This window comes from Epargyreus clarus, unplaced genomic scaffold (assembly GCF_041222505.1).
Source record: "Epargyreus clarus isolate Ecla_fem2 unplaced genomic scaffold, WU_Ecla_fem_2.2 ptg000014l, whole genome shotgun sequence".
Classification (NCBI taxonomy): domain Eukaryota; kingdom Metazoa; phylum Arthropoda; class Insecta; order Lepidoptera; family Hesperiidae; genus Epargyreus; species Epargyreus clarus.
In genome coordinates this window covers 7509451-7534634 of record NW_027332222.1, presented here as the reverse complement: position 1 = coordinate 7534634, position 25184 = coordinate 7509451, and the positions used below count along the sequence as shown (strand labels likewise).

Genomic DNA, 25184 nt, shown 5'->3' with positions numbered 1-25184 from the left:
CATAATTTCACAAGCGAACAGTAATAATGCAGACACTGTACGGGTTTTCTACACATACAATTTCTATGAAATACTTAAGTATAATTTATCTATAATATGGTATCTATGTGAGAACATCGTTTATTTTTTACATGCTACAGCACATGGGTAAAGTACCTATTTCTGAGTAGTGATTAGCAATGTCTATCAAGCGGGACGAAGAAGGCGCTTGCGGGTCAACTGAGTAACGGTTCTATTGACAGTGCGTATGTCGCGTTTATATGAGCCGAACAGGTTCCCGGTATCCGTTATCATGGAGTAAGCCGGGGCGCGGAGGGCCCGGTCCGTTTTTGGGTCAGGCTAGGTCACGACGCCTGCGTGCTAGCACCCGAACTCTCGAACATATTTAAAGCTATTTCGATATCTAAGAATAGAGAGGCGGCCGTGCTTGTAGGTATCTCAAGGTGAAACGCTCACTTTTCTAAGCGTCGCACGTAAATGATGCGATTATGGCATCACGTCGGGTGGTGTGTCGAAACGATCGTCCGCGTCCTTGCGCAGATTTCTCGTCCAATTACGTAAGGCCACTCAACGTTATGCGTTTTTATTTCACGTGCATTTCGACTAGGGTACGCGACGCCCACGGCGCCGCCTTCGCACGCAGAATCTAGATTGTACCCGTGACGTCACCACGGCGTCGCGCCTACGCGCTCTTGCCGACGCGCGGTGACGTCGATTCAGAAATTGCGATAGCTTCTGATATGACGTCATCTCAGACTATTTGAAGCCTTCACATGCTGACGCTGACTAACTAGTCTCTTCGTGATAAATAAAACGTGAATGTACTACCGCCTTGCATCACGATACGATTGCTCGCGCTACGCAATAATGATTTCCTGACAACTACAACCGTTGACCTACATGATCAACCGAGTTTGTTGTAGGTAGTTAATAGTCGATTTAATGAATTTTAGATGTCATTGTCAAGCTGTCCTTATATAATGACTAAGTACATGTAACAATAAAATGCAGTTAATCCACTACTATTTAGTTAGCAGTTAGTATTAAATAACATTATACAAGTTTTTGTAAACTTCCTTTTTTGCTCTATAGTTACTTCAAGGACTTATTAATATTATACAATCTTAATAAAAGAATAAACTATTCATGTATTTATAAGGTATTCATATATTAAAACAAATTAAGTAAGAGAAATGCATTTTGTGAGTAATAGCTTTATAGAGCGGAACTAGGTTAACTTGTACGGGACTCGGGACGCCAATAAGATAGGATCGTGACCTGCGCGAGTCCGCGCCAACTAGGCCATCTAGCATCGTCCTGGATAGACGTATGTAGCGTACGAGACCCACTTTTGAGCCACCTACTTATTGACTTTGCCTTAACATTTCCTCGCTAGTTTATACTTCAAACTGCATTTTACGAGGCAATTAACTTAATTTAAACGGATATCGACAATGTTCCGTTTCAAATTGACGTATTGCAATCGAACAAAGCTTTAAAATAACAACAAAATTACAATTACTTATGTCTTAACTCGGCCAAAACAAAATGACTAAGAAAAACGCGACGGCCCGTTTTTTCTCGGTATCCAAACATAAAGTGGCAATTTCAAGGAAAATGGCAGCATTAAAAACGGCGGTTGCATTTTGACTACAGAAATGTGGGTCACGGATTTTTGGGGCAAGGTTGTCAGTTGCAGCGGACCGCGGGGCGGCATTCGCGTGCGCCGCCATCGCATCCGCTGTGCAACCACCACACCACCGTTTGTATTCACTAATCATACAAGGCCGTGCCAATCGATTGCTCGGCCTAACCGTACACATCCGATTGGAATCGCAAATCTTTTACCTACACAATACATGCCAATGTAATCTGCTGGTCGTGACTTGACTATGAAACGCAACGATTAAAACATATCGCGAATTATTTTGGTCGCTTTGCATATTCGGTTGCTTTGGAGAACGATTAATAGTTACGAACGAACGCATAATAATGTATAATACTTGATGACTAGCCTCACGGTTTAGAATGAAACTACTTATAACTAAAAAAATACCTATAAAAACAAATAAAGGTTTAAAGATAATACAATTAATAATTATATAATTGTACTGATTAATACCACTGTGAAGTCATTGTCAAGTTTTTATCTATTGAAAAAAGAAAAAATACACCGTACTCATAAATATGCCTCTGCCTATCTCCCGTGTGTCAACATATCGATACAATGATCGTGGTTTTATACTCCGATTGCTTATAACACGGAGCTATTGACCTATTTACTGCACGAGCGCCCACTGGCAACCGAATTGCTTATACATGCGTGCCTACAGCTGCAATCCCACTGAATATTTAAAGAACAAGCCCAATGCATCTATCGTCAATTTTTCAAATTCAATCCATTGTCAAAACAACACGTAAATATACAGAAATTAGTATTCAGGACGAATTCAGGTAAAGGTGAATCAATATATTATATTCGACCTTTCGAAATACAAAAGATAATATCCCTTATCGGTTTTTTATCGCGTTACTTATTTCGAAGTTAGCCGGTCGGTTCTGCAATGTTATCGGTCGTCTTAACTGTGATAGGCCATTGTTTTCACAACCTCTAAGAAATACATTGTGCGACCCTAAATTATTTATAGTATGAGATTGAACCGTGAGATTAATATGTCCATCTGCTTTTTAAACAAACAATGTTCATAGATTAATCAACAAAGGACTGCAAGTAGGTAAGTATTTTAAATATTCATATTGTCATTTAGATTTTTTTCAAACAATCATTTAAAGTAAGATTTAAGAAAACAGTAAGTGAAAAGTAATAATTTTGCTATTAACAAAATTTATGACCTACACATCACAAGCATGATAGGGCAGGCGACCTAGAGCTAGTGCTCTACATCGGCAGAGGCCTAAACGATAAATATTCTGAGTCTTAGAATTCGTATAATATGCACAATGCACATGGCAACACAAGAAATCCTAATAGCTTAGTCGTAGCTTTATGTCTCTACATGACATTAATGCATTTACGTCAGTAACTTCGCATGAACTTTATTTGCTGCTAATAAAGCTAAACAATTACTTAATTGCGTAGAGTGGTGGCAGCTCAGTACAAAGTAAGTGCCGCGTCACTAGAGGCGCTGCACGCACACGTCACTCGCTCAGCGGCTCAACCAATGGTTTGCTTGCCTGCAGTCAATGCCACTTGTTTCTTGCCGCATACCCCGATAACTTTCGCTTCGAATATAATGCTATTATGCGCGTGTACACACTTAGTTACTAGATAATGTTAGTGCATAATTCCTCGTTTTAGTAATACGAATTATTTTAGAAAACTTAATCACTATTTTAAGAGTTCCCTGAATAAAAACGTGACAGAATTTTGTTGTTAAATACTTTATCGTTAACAAAACAAGTACGTTTTATACTTTTGAAGTCGTATATATTTTTTCTCAAACTTTTTACAAGAGATAGCAAAGTGACCTGAATAATTGTCACTAAAGTATACTAAATCGTTATTATAAAAACAAGTAAAGGAAATATTTCAAAAATAACTTACCGTCTAATCCATTTTAGAATATGGCAACATTGCCGTGAAATAGATTTGAATTGTTTTGTAACGTTAAAGGGATTGCAAACTGGGTATTCCGCTATGAAATCCCTGACCTCGTAACCACTGAACAATGTTGTATCTGGTCACTTATCGTGTATTAAAGGATTTATCAGGTAAACTAAAAATACTTGTCATGGTAATAATAATGATAAAGTTTGTACTTAAAGTACTCAGACGAATTGCATTCCGTAAGCTTTACGTTGACGGAAAACGTTATCTTTATGGTGACATTACTTTTTTTTTCACAAAAACCGTTAGAATTTAAGGTCTATAGTTTGTTACATGAGGTTTCGTACACTTATCCATGGTAGTGACCACAAAACATCAGGTGGACTGCAAGACTGCAAGATCTCTCTGCGTCTATTACATGAAAAGCTTATCAATTATACTCTTAAACTGTATGAGTATATCTTATGTAATATAACGTAACGTAATGCATTAATGAAATGTAAATATAAAAAAAAACAATTGTTTAAAAGCCTTTATTCAAATTCAGTAATGATTTAATAAAATACGAAAATAAAAATAAAACGCTAAAATAATTCACCACATTTTATTATTATTTCTTGAAATTTCTCACCACATTGTGGCCATAACTAGTAAGATAATTTTTATTAATGACGACCATGAACCTCGTTTTCATGGAACTCTAATATTATTCAATTACTTATACGTAATGACATCGAAACTAGTATCTTGTAATACGGTCATTATTCAATGGTAGAGTCACTGTAGTTAATAGATTCTGCCAAATTACTAGCGTAATAAGATCGACAGTTACTGTGTTCAATGTTCATTCGTAAATTACAGGATGATATAATATAACGATAATGATAGGATAGTTAGTTACATTTTATGAATTATCATATTGAACTCGGCGATTGAATAGTAGAGTCGCTATGCGATGCGATATATTTGTCCAAATTTCCTCCAAATTCTATGCTTATTAAGACCGACAGTTGCAATATACTGTAACAAAGTTTAAAATGTACTTTTATTTCTTACTATAAACGTACGGCCTTCACCGTAGTATGGTCAATCTTATGCTAATGTCACTAGGCGACTTTCTCTAGTGAATTTCAATGTCAAATTTATTATTGTGAATAACACTGTTATTGTTATATAAGGACGAAATTCCACTAAATTCTAGGCATAATTGAATCGACTGTTACAAACACCCTACGTGCCAAGTGATTATAAAAAGGAATTAATGTTATCATCATCGTACGGTATTGACGTGGTATTGTCAATTACCATGTCAAAGTCACTCGGTGACTTTCACTGGCATTTATAAGCGGCCAAGTTTCGCCATCGAATGGAGCAATTGTGCAACAGTTGTCACTTTTTTACATAACGCGGGTGAGGGGAGTCGCGGTGCGGCCGCGAGAGGAGCTGCAGCCACCGGCTCCGAGCCACGCTTACCACGCTAGCCACGCTAGCCACGCTCGTTACCTGATTGTCATCTGATCTGCCCCACTTAAGCTTATTGCTACTCTTAACACAATAGCCTGCTGTCATTAATGTAGGTGACGTTTATTGCGACTTTCACTCACAGCCGCGGTCATGGCTGCCGATAAGCGCGTTCCCAATTACAATATATGAGGACTGTTCTGCCACGTTAAGTACTTTTAATCCTCAAGAGAAACAATTTATGGACATCATCGACTGCAATCGTATTTAAACTTATAACCTAGTGGCCACTTATACACTTTAGGTAAACATACTAAGAGGTTAAATATAATAATAAGAAAATATTTTGAACGTATTTGCAATTTGTAAAATAAAACAAAACAATGTTATTTCATAAAAAAGAATTAAACCATTTGATAGGTAACCAATACGCAACTTTAAGTTAACAGGAAGTTCTTTCAGATCGAACATAGAGATATTATCTTTAAAATCTAAATAACAGCCTTCCACGTAGTTACGGTTATTGCTATAAAGATTTTTATCGTCATAAAAACTAGTAAAGTGTATCGTCTATCGTAAAAAACTAGCTTAAGTGCAGTTGATTTCGAAATCACAGAATGAGTACTTAGTTTGAGCGGTTGGTACTTAAAACTATATCATTTTAGTTACTTTCATTGTCCCGGGCGGGGAGGGGAGGGGTTCGGTCCACATCCGCGCAAAGCCAGGTAAAAGTGAAAGTATACTTGCATGATGTGATCAGCGCTCGCCGACTCACGCTCACCTGTGACGACGCACACCGATCAAAGAAACCGATTTACATACCAAAATCAAAATGTACTTCAGACTTAACTGTTTTGTTCAACTGAAAATAAGCCTTGCTGTTTCATTATTTTTTTATTTGTATCTAGACATATTTAGGAATAAATCAGTGAAGCGACGAAACATACATAGATAAGAATCTTTGCTATTCAAGGATTTAAAACAATATGTATCTTAAATGGCGAAATATAGGGCTGAGTAGCTACATTTTTGGGTTTCTCTTTGTTTACTGTATGCTGTTATCTTAAGTATATGTGAGTTAAGTTAACAATTGTGATATTTTGAAGCAAATATAGAATCAGGTTAATTGTGTATTACAATGCGTTTTAAATTGAGGTTAAATATTACGTTCATTATCGTTACCTTCTATATTAAGTTATCTTCAACACGTAACAAGTAGGTGCCTTGGTGTTACGATCATGTAACACGTTATGAAAAGTACTGAATAATTTAATAGGTAGATAGACAACTGTTTCATGTTTAGATACTTCACGCGTAAACTAACTTTTAAACTACTTCCGTGACTATGCTACTTGACTTGTAAGGAATCTAACAATAAATTGTTATGCCTATTTGTGTAAGACCGGATTTAAATCTACTGAAACTACTGATATGACATTTACACCAGTAATAAATATCTACTAAATTTATTTTATGGTGATCACTGTCGGTTATATGATTTAGAACCTCGACATTACTTTGCAACAAGCCATAACCAAGTCGTATGGTAAAGCAAAAGTAAATAAATATAGTCGCTAACTTTACAATATACATTTCGTCATTTCATTATTTTACTGTGTCTAATTATCATTATCTAAGACATATTATACAGAATTGATTGGAAAATTACGAGCGTGGAAGACAATACCACATTATTATTTATTAATTATTCTAAATGACCCTACATACTTTACTGACGTATGTGATAAAAGATAAACGTAACTATAAACCAGTTGGTGCGCACGCGCATTATACGTATTGTGTCAATCACGCGAGCATGTTGAAGGAAGCTGAGACGAAAACGTAAGCAATGTCAACAACTACTTGAATGTTTATTGCACATATTAACCGAGACCGACTGGATCTGACAGCGACATATGTACATAGAAACATGCGCTAGTTTTATGTTATAAAGATCTAGAATTTGTACTAGCTACTGTGAACATCAAATCGAATACAAGTCTCACACAAAATGAGATGCCGTTCCATTACTACTGTACTGAAGACTAAATCCTGTTTTTAATACTTTATCTACCCAAATTTTGCCTATTAAAGATCGAAATTTGACAATTACAGTATAAAGTAATTGTGATGTCGATATTTGGTCGGCAAACCATAAGACAGATTGATAACGGGCGTATATTGAAAGCATCGATAAACTCATAACTAGCAATGTATAGTTATCTATGGCAGAATAGCTCTATGACGGCACCCTTCCACATATTAACCAAGCAATACAATACAATATTTTGATTGATTGAATTTTGGAATCGTTACTTTATAAACTTCTTTATTTACGTGAGATTTTATCTTATCGATTTATTCAGTAATAAAGTTATATCAATAAATTATGATACCGGAAATATTATTGAACTAACCCAAGACTGATAATTTGTATGTTATCTGTTTTAATTTCAAGAGTAAACCTTTTTTTGCAAGTGTAAATATACCTATACCCATGTGTACGTCGGCATATTCTGTGCCAATCAAAAATTTAATTTTAATTCCTTTTTTGCTTTACGAGTTCTTTTTTCATATTGTATTTCTTCTAAACGTAACAGTAACGGTTTTGAGTTTTGATAGTAAAATTACGTCATAATGTTTATCTGTATGCGATGCGTGCTTATAAATGCAGGAAACACGCAACTCTACCTTAGAACAATAGCTGTTATGGGTCGTTTACAGTAGACGAAATTTTTAAAGCCAAAAAGCTGTACTTGAAATGACACGCTAGACTGCGGCTTATAGCGTTGCCATTTAGGATCGCGTAGGAACAGTGCCCTTAGTATGAGTTTTAACGTTTTGACAAAATGACTGTTTTGGTATTTGTTTACGTATTTGCCCATACATTTCCTATCCACGCCCTTAGCGGATTGTATCAGAACTGATTGGAATAGTATGGGAAATACGTAAACAAAAACAACTACAGTATTATTTGTAAAAACGTAAAAACTCATACTAATGGTGCAGTAGACAGAATTTTAAAGTCAAAAAGCTGTACTTGAAATGACACGCTAGACTGCGGCTTATAGCGTTGCAGTTTAGGAACGCGTAGGAACAGAGTTTGTGACACGGAACGCATCTCGGAGCTCGCTCCAATTCCGGCTGCGCTAGGTCATGACGTCATGTCCGACCACGGACCGCGCGAAGGTCGACCATATTGATCTCACACACCCACTGTTGCTCCTGTGCCTTTATATAACTACTTGCATGACGTCATAACAATTAACTTTCACATGCATACGAAACGTCCACTTATTGCTACCTCGGAAACAAGTTTGCTCTCATTTTATCTAAATGAACATAGATTTTAGATTGTATTAGGTCTTAACTAAAGAAGCAGACAAGTGCGGTTTGACCACATTGCCACGCATCAACGCCCGGTATTAATTATTACCTCTCTATCCATTTTTTACTTTCCAGAGATCGTAATTTGACAATGTCTAAACTAGACTAAACTAGAAAGAAAATATCAAATGTCGATCTTTGATTGGCAAAATATTGCATTAATTATTAATAACGGAAGTCAATATTCAGTAAATACTTGATTATCAGCAAATATAAGTTTGTATTCCACAATTTTTCAACGATGCTCTGAAAAACAAAGTTAAATATGCGGTCACTAAACTCAAAATTTTATAAACCATCTGATATCTCGAAAACTACATAAATATTTTATTCAACACATTCTTGTTGAAAGTAAAGGAAAATTTTCGCAACATAGGCGGTTTAAAAAAGATACGACGGTATCAATTTATTTAATAGCCATAATTATTTTTGTAATTATTTTGTTAAATAAAAAAATCGTATGTTTTTGTCACGGTCACATAATTTTTAAAACCTTCAAATACACCCTTGTTTCATAGTAGTAATTCTCAGTTCGTTTTTGCGATTTGCACACGGAAAAATAAACAGCAATAAAACTTTATTGAAAACATAATCGAAGATCATTTAACACAAGCTTGTATTTCCTTGTTCCAGGTGCCAATAGAGCTAACAAAGAGGCTTGATGAAATAAGGCTGCTAGAGTCACGCAAATCTGCGAGGTTAGCTGATGTAGATACTGATTTCGCAAGGCTCGCTGACATGGCCGGCGACCGCCGCCGCGCCTCCGCCACCATCGAAGTGCCTGCACATCACATGCAAGGGTGAGTAGTATACATATTCACACAAACACACGTAAATGATAACTAAATATATGCATTACATCACCTTCCGGCTGCAATTCGCAGTGATTGCTCAAACAAAACTTGGGCCAAATTTAGTTCCGTTAGTCATTGCTATTAATTCCTGTTGCTGACAGGTAAATTCTATTGAATTTTGAAACACTTCATTAAGATCGCATAGAAATGAAAACTTTAAAGTAAGGTGCACTGGTAAGGTACGCTACGCTGCGGTAACCAAATAAACAGTATGCACATTCAAGTTAGTATTTAGGTACCTAGTGTGTTAAATTAAGCAGGTAAAATAGGGACCGTAGATTTTAAGCCTAAAGAAACTTTAATCAGGATATAGTTCATAAAGCGTATCAGTATCAGATTCTGTCAATTATAATCTAAATTAAGACAACAAAATTAGCAAATATTGACTTAATTTTGCCTTGAATTAGCTGCTTACCTCGCCAGCAGCAAGGAAGGCCGGCACATTTCTATTGCAAACAAACCAGCCTTGTAATAACTCCCTTATCTATTTCACGACCTCTTGCATACCGATAGTCAGTCGATGGAGGTATTCTGTTAATCCCTTAATTTACGTAATGCTATGTGCATCGGTTGTCAATCAGCGTATCGGTTGACCTCGCACCGTCGGTAGGTACAACATTTCGTACGTGTTAGAGTGTATTGTGGTGGATTGCCTTGTGGGTGTAATCGCTCACGAACGTGCATCGGTGGAGTGGAGCCGGGCGCGGGCGAGCGTTGCGAAATCAGCACCGAACACGTTAGAAACTGGATGGAAGTGTTAGCACGGAGTACGGGCGTGTCCTTGTCACACTTGCCTACATTCTGTAGCTGCCTCCCGCACTCCCCTCCTCTATTGGGCCTCAGAGAGGGACAGACAATGTAATATAGAGTGATTAAAAATTTCAGGCATTTAAACGGCTATTTGGATGTTATAATTCTGATAGTTTACTGAAAAAGCATAACACGAAGATGATAAATGTGCGTCAAGGTAATCTTGACTTTTTATTTGATAATTTTGGACTGTTTCGGATAATGGCGTTAAATCGTTCCTTTCTACAGATCTTAGTACATAGAGCTTGCAGTTTTATAGTGTATTAAATTGAAACCGGAACAAACAACATTAAATGGCCGTCGCGACGTGACGCTCGGCGCAGCAGTTTCACTTTTCATTATGCCTGCGGTGAGAGGTGAGACCTCTACTCTCGGTCCAAATTTCACAACAATTGCCGAAACAAACGCACAAGGAATTATCAGCCGGATTTACTCACGAATACCTAACAATCTCTGTGGAGATTACATCGATGTTGTGGTCACCATTAAACAATCTAAATTTCAAAGTAGATGAGCTCGTATTAATAGCCACCAACTTTCTATTGTTCAAGAAGTATTTATAGTACATCATCTTAGATATAAATATTTATGGACTTTTAAAGTTAAGTAAGTAAGTAGAAAAATACTTTGACAAAGATAAACATATAAGTTTATGTATCAAAGTCTATTCTGAATTAAAAAAGATGCATTACCTACTATAATGTTACAGATTGCTAATTGAATAGACTATATGGCTTGTTTTTAAACAGATATTGAAACATTTACTTAATCTGAAGTTCAAGTTTTTTTATTAACCCTAACATAGTAGATTCGTGATTGGAAGAAATTTCGCAATCACGTTACTGGGCCATGGCAAAGTGAAAGCTTACTAAGTTTCATTTTCCTTTGATACGACAGACTACCGACACAACACGTAACAGACTCGATTGTTGTGCTCAGCAAGAGTCAGTACTTCTCTTTTTGATACCTTTAATCTAGTCTATCAAATGCTTTTGTATGCGTCGCTTTAGTTTAATTTTTTGGTCAAAGAAACTTTCTAGAGCTTTTATTGCCTCGTAGTATAACAATAATTCGCAAAATACGTATGTGTAAAATTTTTAAAACAAAGACAACCCTGAAAGATGAAAATAGTTACATTGACGTACAAAGAGCATTATTCATAAGCTATTATTAAAGTATAAACAAAAATCTCATTACAACACTCAATTCTAAATAATCAGGCGATATTACAATGAAAAATAAAGCCGAATATGCCTATGACATGAATCAACAAAATTCAAAGATGGCGCCGCCTTCGCCCGGTACTTGTGCGGCCGCCATGACACAGTGACCCAGTTTTAAAATGGAACGGCACGCTAGAAAAGAGCTGCATACAGCGATGCGAGCAAATACCATACGGGTACATCAAATATTTACGAATATATTCAAAGAATGACAATTATTTTGGGCATTCACATTCTCAGTTATCTACAGATAAAATAACTAAAAGTCGACATGGATTTCTCGTGGCAAATGGGGACGGGGAATAAAATTTGTTTTATGAAACCTCAACATCTTGATTGTTGGTGATTTCATAAAAAAATACAAATAATGTTGAGGATATTTGGACATTTGTGGTTCTACTACACTTGGGAGGACCAAACCAAATCAATCATCAACTTATGTATTAGAAGACACTTATTGGATTTTTGTAAAAAATCATGAGTTCGAAATCGAACCGCCATTCTTAAATATCTTAATTTTAATCAAAGAGTTTTAATCCAAAATATTACTTCCTAACATATATAACGCGATTGGTTGTGTAAAAATAATTCAGGGATATTAAGAGATACTACCGCACAAATCTAATTCATATCGTGTTGCCATTCTGGCTCCACGTCCTCAGGTACTTTCTCAGTCGGGCAGTAGGGCGGCAGTACCGCCCGCATTTTGATGTCGCAACACTGCGCATTGCAACGTTTTATCTCTCCTTTCAACTCTTGCTTTACCTTTGCATGCCCATAAAATCTACAGCTAAAATATAATTTTCATACGTCTTTGTCTCCGCAAAGATTCCGTACAAACATTTACATATTTTTTTAGCCTTGATTATTATAAAATGTCTGTAAGGAATTTGTGAAGCCACTTTCAATATTGAAAATGGTATCCTGACACGTTAGTGGCTGTTGTATGCTAATAAGATATTTGAGTCGCACGGGCTATTGACACTGATGGTCGCATACCAACCTATTAGAGGTCCTACTACGGTGGAATTCGTACTGCTAGTGCCACTGTCGTCAAAACGCGTCGTAAATAATTATGAGCGAAATCGACCTTGCTTGAGTCCCCTTTTGTATGCCTTCGAGAATCAGACCAAAATTCTTGCAGACATGTTGAATAGTAAGTAAAGAAAACGCTGATATGTGTAGTATATACAATATGATAATATATGGCACCTTGATGAATGTGAAAAATTCACTTTTTTGTTTAATTTTTTCTGGGCGAGATGTTTGCGTAGCATAAGGTATATTAATTATTGTGACCTAGAAAACTTTATAATTTTTGCTTACTAATTTCAAATGCAAATAATAAGATAATTATACATTTTTATGTTAATAAAATTAATAATAGCTAATTATCGTACTTTGTTACATTAGATTATTATGAGATATTTTATAATTTAAGAACAAACATGCATATTTTACATATTTTTGTAATTTGCTATTAAAATTTTTGTTGCATACACACTATGAAAGTATTTTACATAAGTACATGCACGGCGAACTCTACAATTTCCGCTACGAACATTTTGAAGTGTGAGAAGAAATATTTCATTGACATTTTGCACATTTGCGCAACACCAAAGAGAAGGAACGCAGTCCGTTGGCGGTGGGGAGCCACTTTCTCGTCGAATACACGTTTGCTTTCGTTGGTACTGTTAAGGCCCGTTAGCTCATTTGGCAGGTGCAGGTATGCCGCCTTCGTCTAGAGAAAGTGTTACACAAATAAGTGTATTCAATATTATGCAAAGTTCGTCACAGCGTAAAAGCACTCTACATGTATGACGTCGGCTTAAACAATTTCAGACATCCACTTATCGTTTCTTTGAAAATGACGCATGCAACAATGAGCCGCACACGATTCTTCGTTCGAAGCCACGTTGACTTTCCATCGACCTATCTTGAGGTTATTCCACCGATCAAAGGAACAAAAACTCTTCGGGTGTAGAGGTAATTACACTTTTGTAAAGAACTCAATATTTTACTGCGGAATTCTCCGAACCTGCTAGTCATAAAAAGAGATCGGCGCAGCGTTGCAACACGCCTAATTGCAGATATAAAAAAGAAACGTTTGTCATTAAGTACCTGTGTATTTCAAAAATATACTATGATTTGTTTTTTAAATGTACTTGGTGCAACTTCTTAACAGAAACAAAAAAGACATAGTATCTTCGATCGCATAAAATATGTCCAATCTACATGATACGAAAATAAAATATTTTATTTTACCGTTTGTGTTTCTTTGCATTTTTGTTTAGTTCGATTTCTCTTTTAATTATAATTTCCTTTCTTTTTAGTAGTAGTTTTGTGAAATAACTACACTTACCCTTATTTACAATCATTTGTAATGTAGGGGTAGGCATACAACAAACTCGAGCCTAATATTTTTTAGAAACTTTAATATCTGAACAAACACTAGAAGTTGAACATACAAAAACGTTGAATGAATAATTTGATCGCATTATAAAGCTCAAAACTTTGTCTTTACATATAATCATTTCTATATCTCTTTGTCGATGCATTATAAACTTATATCCATTTGTTAAAATAACCTTACATTAAAAATGTCTTTTTATTGCACAAAAAAAGTTATTACAAAAAACAAGCAAAGTTGTTAACAAGAAAAAACGCAGCAGAACCGATGAGGTCACCCTGAGGAGAGCGGGGCCCGCGGTAGAGTCGTGCTAGCTCAATCGCACTTTTTATACCCATTAAAATGCCCCGACCTACGCCAACTGCCTGCCAAATGTTACTTGCTCACTGAACGACTTCTCTCGGATAATCTAAACAATAAATTTTAATTATATCTATGTTATGATAGGTACTATAAAATACAAACCTACCTACGCCGCTCAGTTTTAATCACTATCGTACGACATTGATGGAATTGTAATCGCAGACAAATGTCAAACATTTGTTAAGTAATACGCCCGAAATTTTCAATCTTAGACTGAGCTACGTTTATTGTGCGTTGGCATTAAGCCGTATTTTTTACTATTATATATATCTAGTAAATTTGACATAAATTATGCAAATGCTTACATAATTAAATTTTTGTGTAGATTACCCAGATATTTCAGACTTTTTGTAATATTAGTCAACGCTTCAAATTATATTATTAATTAATTGCTTAAAATTCATTGGTCAGGTTTTTGAAATGTTTTGTTACCTTAGGATTCGCGTTATAATGAATCATTTTGGCACTTCAAAGTTCCATGACTAATATTACGAGAACATTGTCCATTGTTTCTCTGAAATACAGGCTATGACGTTATTTTAAACGTTTTGAAGAATATTCATTTATGCAGGACAGTGGTCATCAATCATATTATATTATATTATGTTATACAGACATTTTTTTTATAAATATGGTATAAAAAGTTCTCTTTTGACGAATATGCCATCATAATTTGTTTTTATGCAAATACATTTATACCGATTTTAATACTAACAGGTATTCAAGGTTAATATATAAATGTGAAATTTAAGTATAAAAATGTTGTAAATAATTATTAAGGCAAGAAATATTTGACACAATACATAATAGTTTAATATGAGGCAGTGTAGTCGCACGGCAACAAGCCGCAAGGTCGCGCTCAATGTTACGCGAATACTACACGCCGCCTGTGACGCCGCGGCCAAAGATTGTGTATGGCTAGATTGTTCAGCGGCCTCGGTAAAAACCAAAAATATAGACCAAACACGGAAAAAAGACATCTGAGTCGCCTTTCACACCATAGTGTCCATACAGACACACAATAGACACATATTAAGTGCACATAATACACAATGAACATTTTTTCGCGTATCGTTTGTTCCGCCACGTTGAACCTACCGTATATAAAATCTTTGGCCGTGCCAACGTATGCTCAGCTGTTGCGGGCGGTCGTGGAGTGAATTAAATTCTAATAAAAAATCTTTGCAACCGGTTCAGCGATATAAAGTACCGTAGAATTTGACGAGTCCTCATTGCAAAATATTTTAGTTAAAAACAATAGGGATAACAATAAGATAATGATAAATTATATATTACATGTTTTTGAGCTAGTGTGTAAATTCGTACAAGCTCACTTTGTATCACTACCATGTTCTCCACTCTATCACAGTACACCAATTCAAGAAATTGCTTATATATAGGTACTTCTTTTGGAGATTTAATGAATTAAATTTAATTTACATATGTTTACTCCAAATATACCAAATGTCCAATTTTAAAGATTAAATTAATAAAGAATGACTTCCTTCAATCTCTAATTTTTCCACTGATTATAAGGGCCGTGAAAATGTCTTAACAATTGCGCGTACGAAAATACCTACAGCCGAAACCCTGAAGCCACGTGAACGAAATGACATTGGCATTCAACCACGCTCTTCACAAAAACATTAAAACCTTGCCCTTTGGTCTTACATAAATAATAACTAGAATCAATAACGTTTCCTTTATGAACTTCGTAGTACATTTTACATCACATTTTCTTCAAACGCTGTACTTACGTAATACTTCTTATCTTGACTTGATATTCAGTAGTACCAATCTGTAAGATTTATTTTAGAGTTGGAAACATTTATCTCAGGCAGGTAACACATTACCCAACGCTTATCGTGAGCTAAATAAATAACTGCGTAGTACAGACAGGACTATCACAAATTAAATATCAACATAAATTACGTTAGTCGACTGTACCTATCCAGAATTTTTATCGCAAAGCAATAATCTTAAACGCTAATATACGTCATCGGTTTTTTATCGATAATGTTAAACAAGGACATTTTTTATATTTATTTGTTGACATACGCGGATATGTTAATCATGAAGAATTTCTTAACTCAATTTACAATAACTAACAATGCAATTTTTATTAACAGTTAGTGAATAAAAATAATTTATTAGTTGATTCTCTTTATTTACAATTAAGTAATAATCATGGATTTGTAGAATATTTTTCAAGCCTACATTGAAATCATTGTTATGATACAGAACTACTAAATGTATCGTGTACTTAATCATCAATCGCATCTTAGGTATTTATCGGCAAAAATTACATAAAAATATGCAATCTTTTATTTTATCTCTTTTATCCTTAAAAACACAAGACGGAACATAATAAAACGACGATAAAAAGTAATTTATCATTTATGATAGGTGACTAAAATATGTTTAAAATAATAATTCCCTTAGAAAGACACGTGAGGTGAAGAAAAAAATTGACATTACTGAAAGTTATTGTCACATTGAACCCGTGAAACGCGCGGCCGCCACACCGTAGTGTGACCTACAATTATCTGTTTCGAATCGACCTGAGGAAGGTCGCGTGTGGGGTGAACACACCTTGTAACTATCTGGGGTGCGTTCGTGCGCCTACCGACTTTGTATACAGATTTTTCGTGTAGATTAGAAGAGCTACGTACGAAAATAATCTATATACCGCGTCGAATTACTTTTTGAGTCAATACATCGTGTAATTGATACGTCCTACCTATTTATAAATCGTATTTAAGTACACTTATCAACTATATTTTTCGCCACCATTCTTATAATTTATCACCAAAGTAGACGTAAATAATGTAGCAAATATAATTAAATAATGTATTTGTTCGAAGGATTCTTATCTTATAAATTGCCTTACTTATACGCCTTAATCCCAATAAAGTTAAAACCAGTCGAGACAAGCGAAGTCATATAAAACTCGATAACTGGTATTGTAAAAAATATATTTGGATAGAGAAGGTACCCAATAACCCCGGTCAGTGAATCTCAGCGAGTCAACGTCCCCACAAGTCGGTGCCTAGCTGAGGACATCTACCGTTAACCTCCAGAACTTTCGACAATACGAGGTACTTGGCTAAGGATCATGAACCCCTAATTGAGTTTTCCTCACGCCTGTATTAACATTTGATTATAAATCTCATTTGTTTAAGAGTTTTGTTTCAGTTACGATCTTACGAGGATCGTGATAGATGTTTAAAAAAATGGAAATATTCATTTAATGAAACAACCACTACCATACAATTTTCAGTCACGTCTGATATTACAAGATTGTAACTAGATTGAAACAAACACAAATTAAATCTTTAAAGTACTTCACAAAGCTTTAATCGATCAAAAATCACAGCACGCTTCCACGCATTATCGATAAATAATAGCAAGTAATACTAACCGTAATTAAATAACAACCTACGAACAAAATCTGATATCAATGTCGTCAATTACGTAGTCCGCGTCACCTGTGTTTACATACTACTGTTGGTTTTTGAATAGCATTTGCGTCACTACTACTCAATTGTATTATTAATGAATAACATAAAAACGACGCATGATTTCCGTTAGCTGCATGCTCATACTCAAATTATGTTTTCATCAATAAATTGACCGTAACGACGATACGATCAAATCGAAGATTAATAGCCTAAAAAACGCGAAATCGTCGTAACTAGTTAGTCGTAACTAGTTTTATGTAACGTATCTTGATAAGGTGATAAATACCTCAATAAAATTAAACGTACGTACATATTTTTTTGCTCAACGATATCTTAACAAACCTAGTTTTAAAGTAGTGTCAGTAAATTAAAAAGATATGTGTATTTATTGACCTCGAGTGAGTCAGAGACGAACGAACTTTTGTTTAATGAACCGCGGGGTGATCGGCCAGACGCGCGGGATCGTGGGCCCGTCCTTACGCAACTTATCCAAATATTCTGGTCTGGAGTTCATATAGATAGCACTTGCGTAATAGATGAAGTGCGACCCGTCTCGGTTCTTCTACCCCAATACTAGGGTTCATTCGACCCTACCCCAAGTCACCTAAGGTCAAAATGGAAAACTGATCAATTCAGTTTCGATATAACTTAATTCATTTTCTTCGAACTTAGAATTGACTTTCAATGTAGAGTCATTCAGTAATTAACATACAGGAAACAGTAAATGATGATTAAACAATAAAGTTAACATATTAGTATTAGTACAATTATAGTACTAAAACATTCTTCAAACTATAAGTAATTTCATTAAAATTCCTGTGTAGCACAATTCTACGTGTAATCATAATAATGCGAACTGAATATTGAACATTCTTGAAATGGTAATGGCTCGGCTATTGATTTTTAAACGCAACTTGCCGACAAATAGAGCGAATAGAAAGCACTTACACCTTTGCAAATACATTACTAACAATAAATGCTATTTAAAAATAATTCTTGGAAAAAAATAAAGCCTTCGTGATTCCATTGCAGTGGCACCACGGGCATAGGTGCATTCTTCTGTCTTATATCAACAGTGTTTTGCTGTTGTACTCTGATTTATCAGTCTGATAAGGGAAAAATACAGAATCCAACTTAGCCCTCAAAAGCGGTTAAATTTACTTAAGTTGTTAAAAACATTCATTGCAAAACGATAAATTTAAAACTAGAATAGGATCTGTATATAGTGCCAATGACAAATACTTCCTAATTTACTTTTGATTCTGTCTTGGGCAGATACCTCCACCCCTGATTCCTATTATATTAATATTTGTTTTAAATTAATTTTCTCTTGTAGCAGAACTGAAAAATTAATAAAACCATTTGTCTTTTACAGGTCGCGCAAACGCGGTCCGAGCAGTTCTTGTGACCTGGGCTACGGCGAGCGGGACGACCAGATGAACGAGTGCAACGCGGCCCTCGTCCTCATGTCGCTCAGCTGCTCGCCCAATTCCCCGCGTCCGAGTAAGTCCTCAACCTCTACACTGACATTAAAGACCTCTAGGCCATTGAACGAAATTACAACGCGTCAACCCCGAGTGGATAGAACTGTATGCCTTATAGACGAACGCTAGGATTCACGAATCGATCTACTGTGCGTTAGTTGCTTGGACTTGTAGTAAACTCAATTGATTTTTGCTACTAATATTGTAAAGATGTTTTTTAAATGTCATTCGCATTATTATTTTTTGTTGACTCTGAAAAGTCCTCTAAATTACAAAGGTGGATAGAAGGCCATTTATCAAGTAATTAGACTTCATCAAGACTAGTAATGAACACTTCATTCTACATCGGAACATAAGCCTGTCTACCGAAGGTTCTATTAAACAACACTGGTAAGAGGGGCAATAGTATGATATTAGTAATGCCTCTTTGTCTAGAAAGCTAAATAAATGAGTAAAAATTGCCAAGGTTCTTCTTGTAGTTTATCTTACCATCATGCATTCGAACATTCTTTAGCTATTTCTTTGTCCGTTTACTATTACATAAACATGATCGCGTAGTGCCAGCTGTGGTTACGCTGACGGGCAAATGATTACATAATAAATCATACCCACTTACCTGAAATCATAATGTAATCACTGCAATTATGTTAATATTACTATTAGATTTGATTACAATTTGAAACATTTGGTTTTGAAATGGCCAAGTATGTTTTCAAGTGTTTTATATGCTTATTAAAATGTAATTGGAGGTTACATTTAGATGTAACTCCGTAAGGGTTTTGTATAAAATCTGTAAAATGCTGATAACGTCTAGACAGCAGTCTAGACTCCGTCTAGACAGGTATTCGGTATAACTTCGCTCTTGTGTTATGAGCTCCGACCAAATGCGCTCTACTTACTGGAGCACAACACATTTTCACTAATATTTTCATTCCACTCCTCAGCTTTAACTAATTTACTATAAAACTCAAGTGAAATTTAAATGTACAACAGCGCTCAGCAAGACTACTGAACTAACTCGATTATATGAATGATAATTCCGTTTTAATATTATTCTACATCCATTCATTCATTCCATATACTTAATACAATATTGTGCTGGCTATAAAGAGTTAATCGTATATCCAATGAAATCAATTGTTTACAAATCTAGAACCGCATATGCTCGTGAAAATACCGACGTGCTTAGTTTTTGCTATGACTGTTGGACTAATTTAAAACAGATTTAATTGAACTTAACTTATTTTAAAACTTAAGAGGTTTTTAATAAATTTATGCTATTTAAAACACATTCTACTATAATCTATTGCTTTTTCTTATACAGTCCAAATACGTTACATGGAATGCGTAGCCCACAGACCACCACTTTGATCTTATAAAGATGTATCAATAGACCAATTGAATAGCTGAACAATTGAGCCAGATGACCAGTGCACTCGATTTAAACTGCGTAAATACTTGAATGCAACTTGAGATATTACGTAATGGCAATGTAGAGCCGCGCCTTCTAACACCACTCGTAAAACTTTACGATTCATCTTCAACATTAGTCTAAAGCAGTTATTTTCAAAGTGTGGGCCGCGATTCCCTGGGGTTCTCAAAACTTTCGTGAGGGGGTCGCAGAGTGTCGCAAATCCTCAGTATAAATAATAAAGAGGAGCTTGTAAATACAATATAAAATTCATAAAAGATATATTTATTAAAAATACATTAAATACATTTGGCGTCGTAGTAGTATTAGTTTATACAGTCTACAGATTTTAAATATAAAAATGTGTCCGTTATGGGTGCCTGCTTAATTATATATTTACCTGATACTTAATTACAATATTAAATAAAGATATTATTAAAATTCGGTCCGCTGGAAACAGCGGACCTTAGGGGGTCGCGATAATTTTGACATACCAGGCGGGTCCGATGGAAAGATTGGAAAACACTGGTCTAACGTCGTATGTATGCCACGAGAAAATAGCTGTTCTAGCGAGTGAAAGTGGCCAGTCATAGTTCCGTTTCGTAATTTATTGCACTTTATTCTTCTCCGGTACACGCTTGTAAGAATTTAATTGCAACATCTCGTGTACATTTTTTTACTCTTTCTATAACTTTCAAACCGTGAAATTAATTGGTCGCTACTGTAGTAAGAAATATATTTTAAAATCAAATACAATCAGAGTTGAGTGTAATTAATATCATTAATTTATAATGCACGTTTTCTGACATGTTCTCATCACATGGAATTTCCTTATTGATAGCTGTTGTCATAGTAGCTGCCCTATGACTCGGTTATGTATAACAGTTAATGATGTCATACCTCGCTCATTATTGTGCTAAGGAGTACGCAAACAAATCGATCATTAGAACTGGTTAATAAAAGTCGCTATAGAGACAAAACCCACTTTGAAGTACCTACGGTACCTTTTTAAAATAAATATCGTAATTGTTATATTTAATTATTAAATAAACAATAATCATACACACGTTGTTATGGTCGTGTACAATTCAAATACATGATATTAAAGCGATGAGTGTTTCTAAGAATATTAACTTCCTTTTTCTGTGGAGAATACCATATTTCTGCAAAATAATTGCAACTCTAACGACGTATCTCATAAGAAAACAAGATTAGATGTGCAATTAATTAAAACCTTTGCATCATGCTGAAGTCTCATCTACATCTCAGTTTGTTTTATAGCAGTATGTGTATAAACATTGAGAACCAAGTACATACTATTTTCCGGGTAATAATTAGTTATTTTTATGTGCTAGGCCCATGGGGAGGTCGGTCGTCAGTGTCGCCCGGCGCCAGCAGCAGTTCGGGGTCGTCGTGGCGCTCCGGCACGCCTTCCCCACCACCCGTGTCCTCGTCCTTCAGCGACGAGGGCATTGCAATGGACTATGAAGATCTCCACCCGCGCAAGAAAAGGGTAAGTTTATCAATGAATTTTAATAATGAAATGCGAAGTGAAGAGATATTTGATTGCATTCATGAACTGTGATGTTATTATGTAAGAAAATTAATGGCTTCATAAACTCCTATATACTAACATGCACAGATATAACAGTTCATGCACTGAAAAAGGGAACATAGACCATATTATACATTGCTTCAGAGCGTATTTGTGTCATGTGGCAATGGCCAAATTATATTCCGAATTTCCAAAAACGACTCTCCAAGAGGACAATGTTAGGAGAGTTGATTAAAATAGTATTAGAATTTACCTGTAAAACGTTTAATTTTATTAATGTATAATATGTTTGTTTACAATTATCTTTTATATTTTGTCTGCTTTTGTAATGGCGTAGTAATGTAAAAACAAATGAAATTATTTTAATTAACGTGATAATTATCTTATTACTTCAAATAAAGCTTATATACTTTAAATAAGGCCTCATTCAATCGGCTTAGTCTTATTGGCTTAAGGGGTACCTTAAGTAAAATATGTACGTTATAATTATTCAGATTTAAAGATATTTGAAAATCTCAGTAAGTGCACCTACTCTTGTATAAGAAGTGCATACGTACAAATACTTGCCGTTCACATTCTATGAATAAAATGCTAATTTTTAGCCAAAATGACACAGGTATCTTGTTCAACGTGCCTAGCCACCGTGCCAACGGTTTCAATTAGACCGTGACACAGATCGTGCTCGCTTTCATATAATGTCTGAGTAAATGTGTGCTTAAGCATCCCATGCTCAATATCAGGTGGAAAGACGCGACATAATGTAAACAGTGAAAATTATACAATTGTTTCTAGGCGTTTTCAGTCTCCAAGATTTATTAGCTGTCGCTAGCCGGGTTTCTCTTCACGTGAACTGGCGCGTGTTCGAATCGTCTGACGCATAGTCATAAGTGCGATACAGCGATACATCTAGTAGTAGTAGGTAACGAATCCTACCATTTATCCATAATACCGTAGCATTATAGGCGTATTATTTCTATATTAGAGATCGTACCAAGAATTTTGCAAGTAACCGGGCTTTACATACAGCCGCACACTTTCACCGAGCGGACACCTGTTCGACGTCGTTAAAGGCCATTATATCACAACTATGGGTTTCTATGCAATTCCTTTTCCTAGTTTCGCAAACAGCAAACTACGAATTATCTGTGTATAAATTGACGTTCAATACTCACACTTATCAACAAAACAGCTGTGACGTAACATGTTATAACAAATCAAATTTGCGTCGCTAAAAACCCCGATGCACATGTGTTGAACAATTACATAGTAATTTATTACGTAGTTTGAAATTAAACTCGTGGCAGAATATCGATAAGGTAATCGTAGTTAAGTGCCTTTTCGCATGTGTAAATACATACGAGTATGTATAAAATGTTATTGTATCTTAGGCTCTTTATTTTTATATCAAGAGATTGAATAAGTTACTACTCTTTGATATTTAATCTACAACTTTATCAATGGAAAATTAATCTTCACTAGATATTAAGGCATTTTCAATATAGGTACATACCTCTTACCTATGCTGTTCAATGTGAAATGCATACCTTTTTAAGTATACTTTTAACGATTTATAAATAAGATTAAAAGGAAATTTTGGTATCTCATTATCTAAAATCTTTATTACAATATTTTTATTTTTGTTATAATACCGTTAATGTTTGTGGACTAATATTCATATTAGTCCACAAACATTAACGGTATTCTTATTTGACACGGCAATAACTCTATATAAAAGTATATAGGACTTCAAATATGTTCGACGTTCTACGATATTTTTTATACAAAAAAATTTGAAGTTATTACTGAATTATTTTTAAAAAAATCTACTTTTTTACATATACGCATTATGACTTTTTTCTACGTTCACTTTACATAAGACAAATAAGTTTTTTCAATAAGTGAACCTGCAAGTGATTTATGATGCACGCGCGCAGTTCAATGTGTGGTGCAATGTCAAGGCACATGCGCCCGCGCATTATGCAACGCCATTGTAAAATTGTCATAAATATGTTTACGTTACTCGCGTGGATAGCTCGCAGTTCGTTGTTGTCTGATTTTACTAGTTTTTAGGGTTCCGAATCCAAGTGGCATGAATCTAAACCAATATATAATTTCGTCGAATTATTTTTATTATTATAATTTCGTCCTCTTATTTTGTCCTTGTATCCTGCATTTATCGTCACCACCGAATCACGCGTAGCATGTCGTAAGTAAAGATGACTCCGAGAATATTGACTCCTCTGTAAATAAAATTTAGAAAATAATAGAGTAAATATACAATAAAGTGGGGAAATAGACATATTAATGCTGTGGCACTCTTTACATACATATAACAATACCACAAATCAGAGCTGACAAAAGATTAGCTGAACTAACCTTTAATTCTTTATTCAATATTAATTTAAGTAAGTACTTATTATATTTATGATTTATGTTACGTATAATTTTTTAACAAATCCCATTTTCTTGCTAATACCATATAATGAATGTTTATGAATTGCATAAACTGAGCTGATAAGTCCACGAGGTACATAAAAACTGTTTTACGAAACAAATAAATAAGTAACGCCTTAATTTACGATATTTAAATTGTACACATTGTCAAAGGTTTATTGTGGGAAGTAAACAAGGGTTTTTGTTTTAATAGTCACTTTGTTTTATTTCTCGAACTTTATTCCGCGTGACGACTACACGCATGCATTGTAAATATTCCGGCACAAAACTCTTTGTTCACGCGCAACGCTTTCATTATTAATTATGTTTTCATAAGTGCCACTACGTTGAAATTAGGTTGGTACATCCATTTTCTACAACGTTACTACTAAACTACTAACGTCGCGTAGGCCACGTAGCCCTTAATTTGGCCGCGTAATATTTTATTTGTTTTAATATAACTGACTAATTCGCTAAAATGTGAAATTCTTGAAGTCCTTGCTTACCAAATACCTATCATTTACCTAGTCACACTTACTTTTATGAGTGTTTTCAAGTGCCACTTTGTTAATGATTTCCTGTTTCTACTTACTTAATTCTCTTTTTGTAATGTTTGTTCCGGTGTGATAAGATTCATCGGATTTGCAAAAAGTATAATCGCAAACCACCAAAAACATCAACCGAAAATATACTTAAAATACCTTGAAAGAAACAATAACTTTAAAATTAATGATCCCTACTTCGTAAAACAATGCTCGAGACTG

General features: G+C 35.1%; 1 protein-coding gene across 1 annotated transcript in view; it reads left to right on the top strand.

Moving 5' to 3' along the window:
• The window catches only part of Glut4EF (Glucose transporter 4 enhancer factor), a 54569-nt gene that overhangs the window by 8073 nt on the left and 21312 nt on the right, over positions 1–25184 (top strand). Inside the window, exons 2-4 of the mRNA XM_073079822.1 lie at positions 9050–9216; positions 18913–19040; positions 21788–21945. Coding sequence (XP_072935923.1) covers positions 9050–9216; positions 18913–19040; positions 21788–21945 — 453 coding nt within the window. The remainder of the gene's footprint in view (positions 1–9049; positions 9217–18912; positions 19041–21787; positions 21946–25184) is intronic.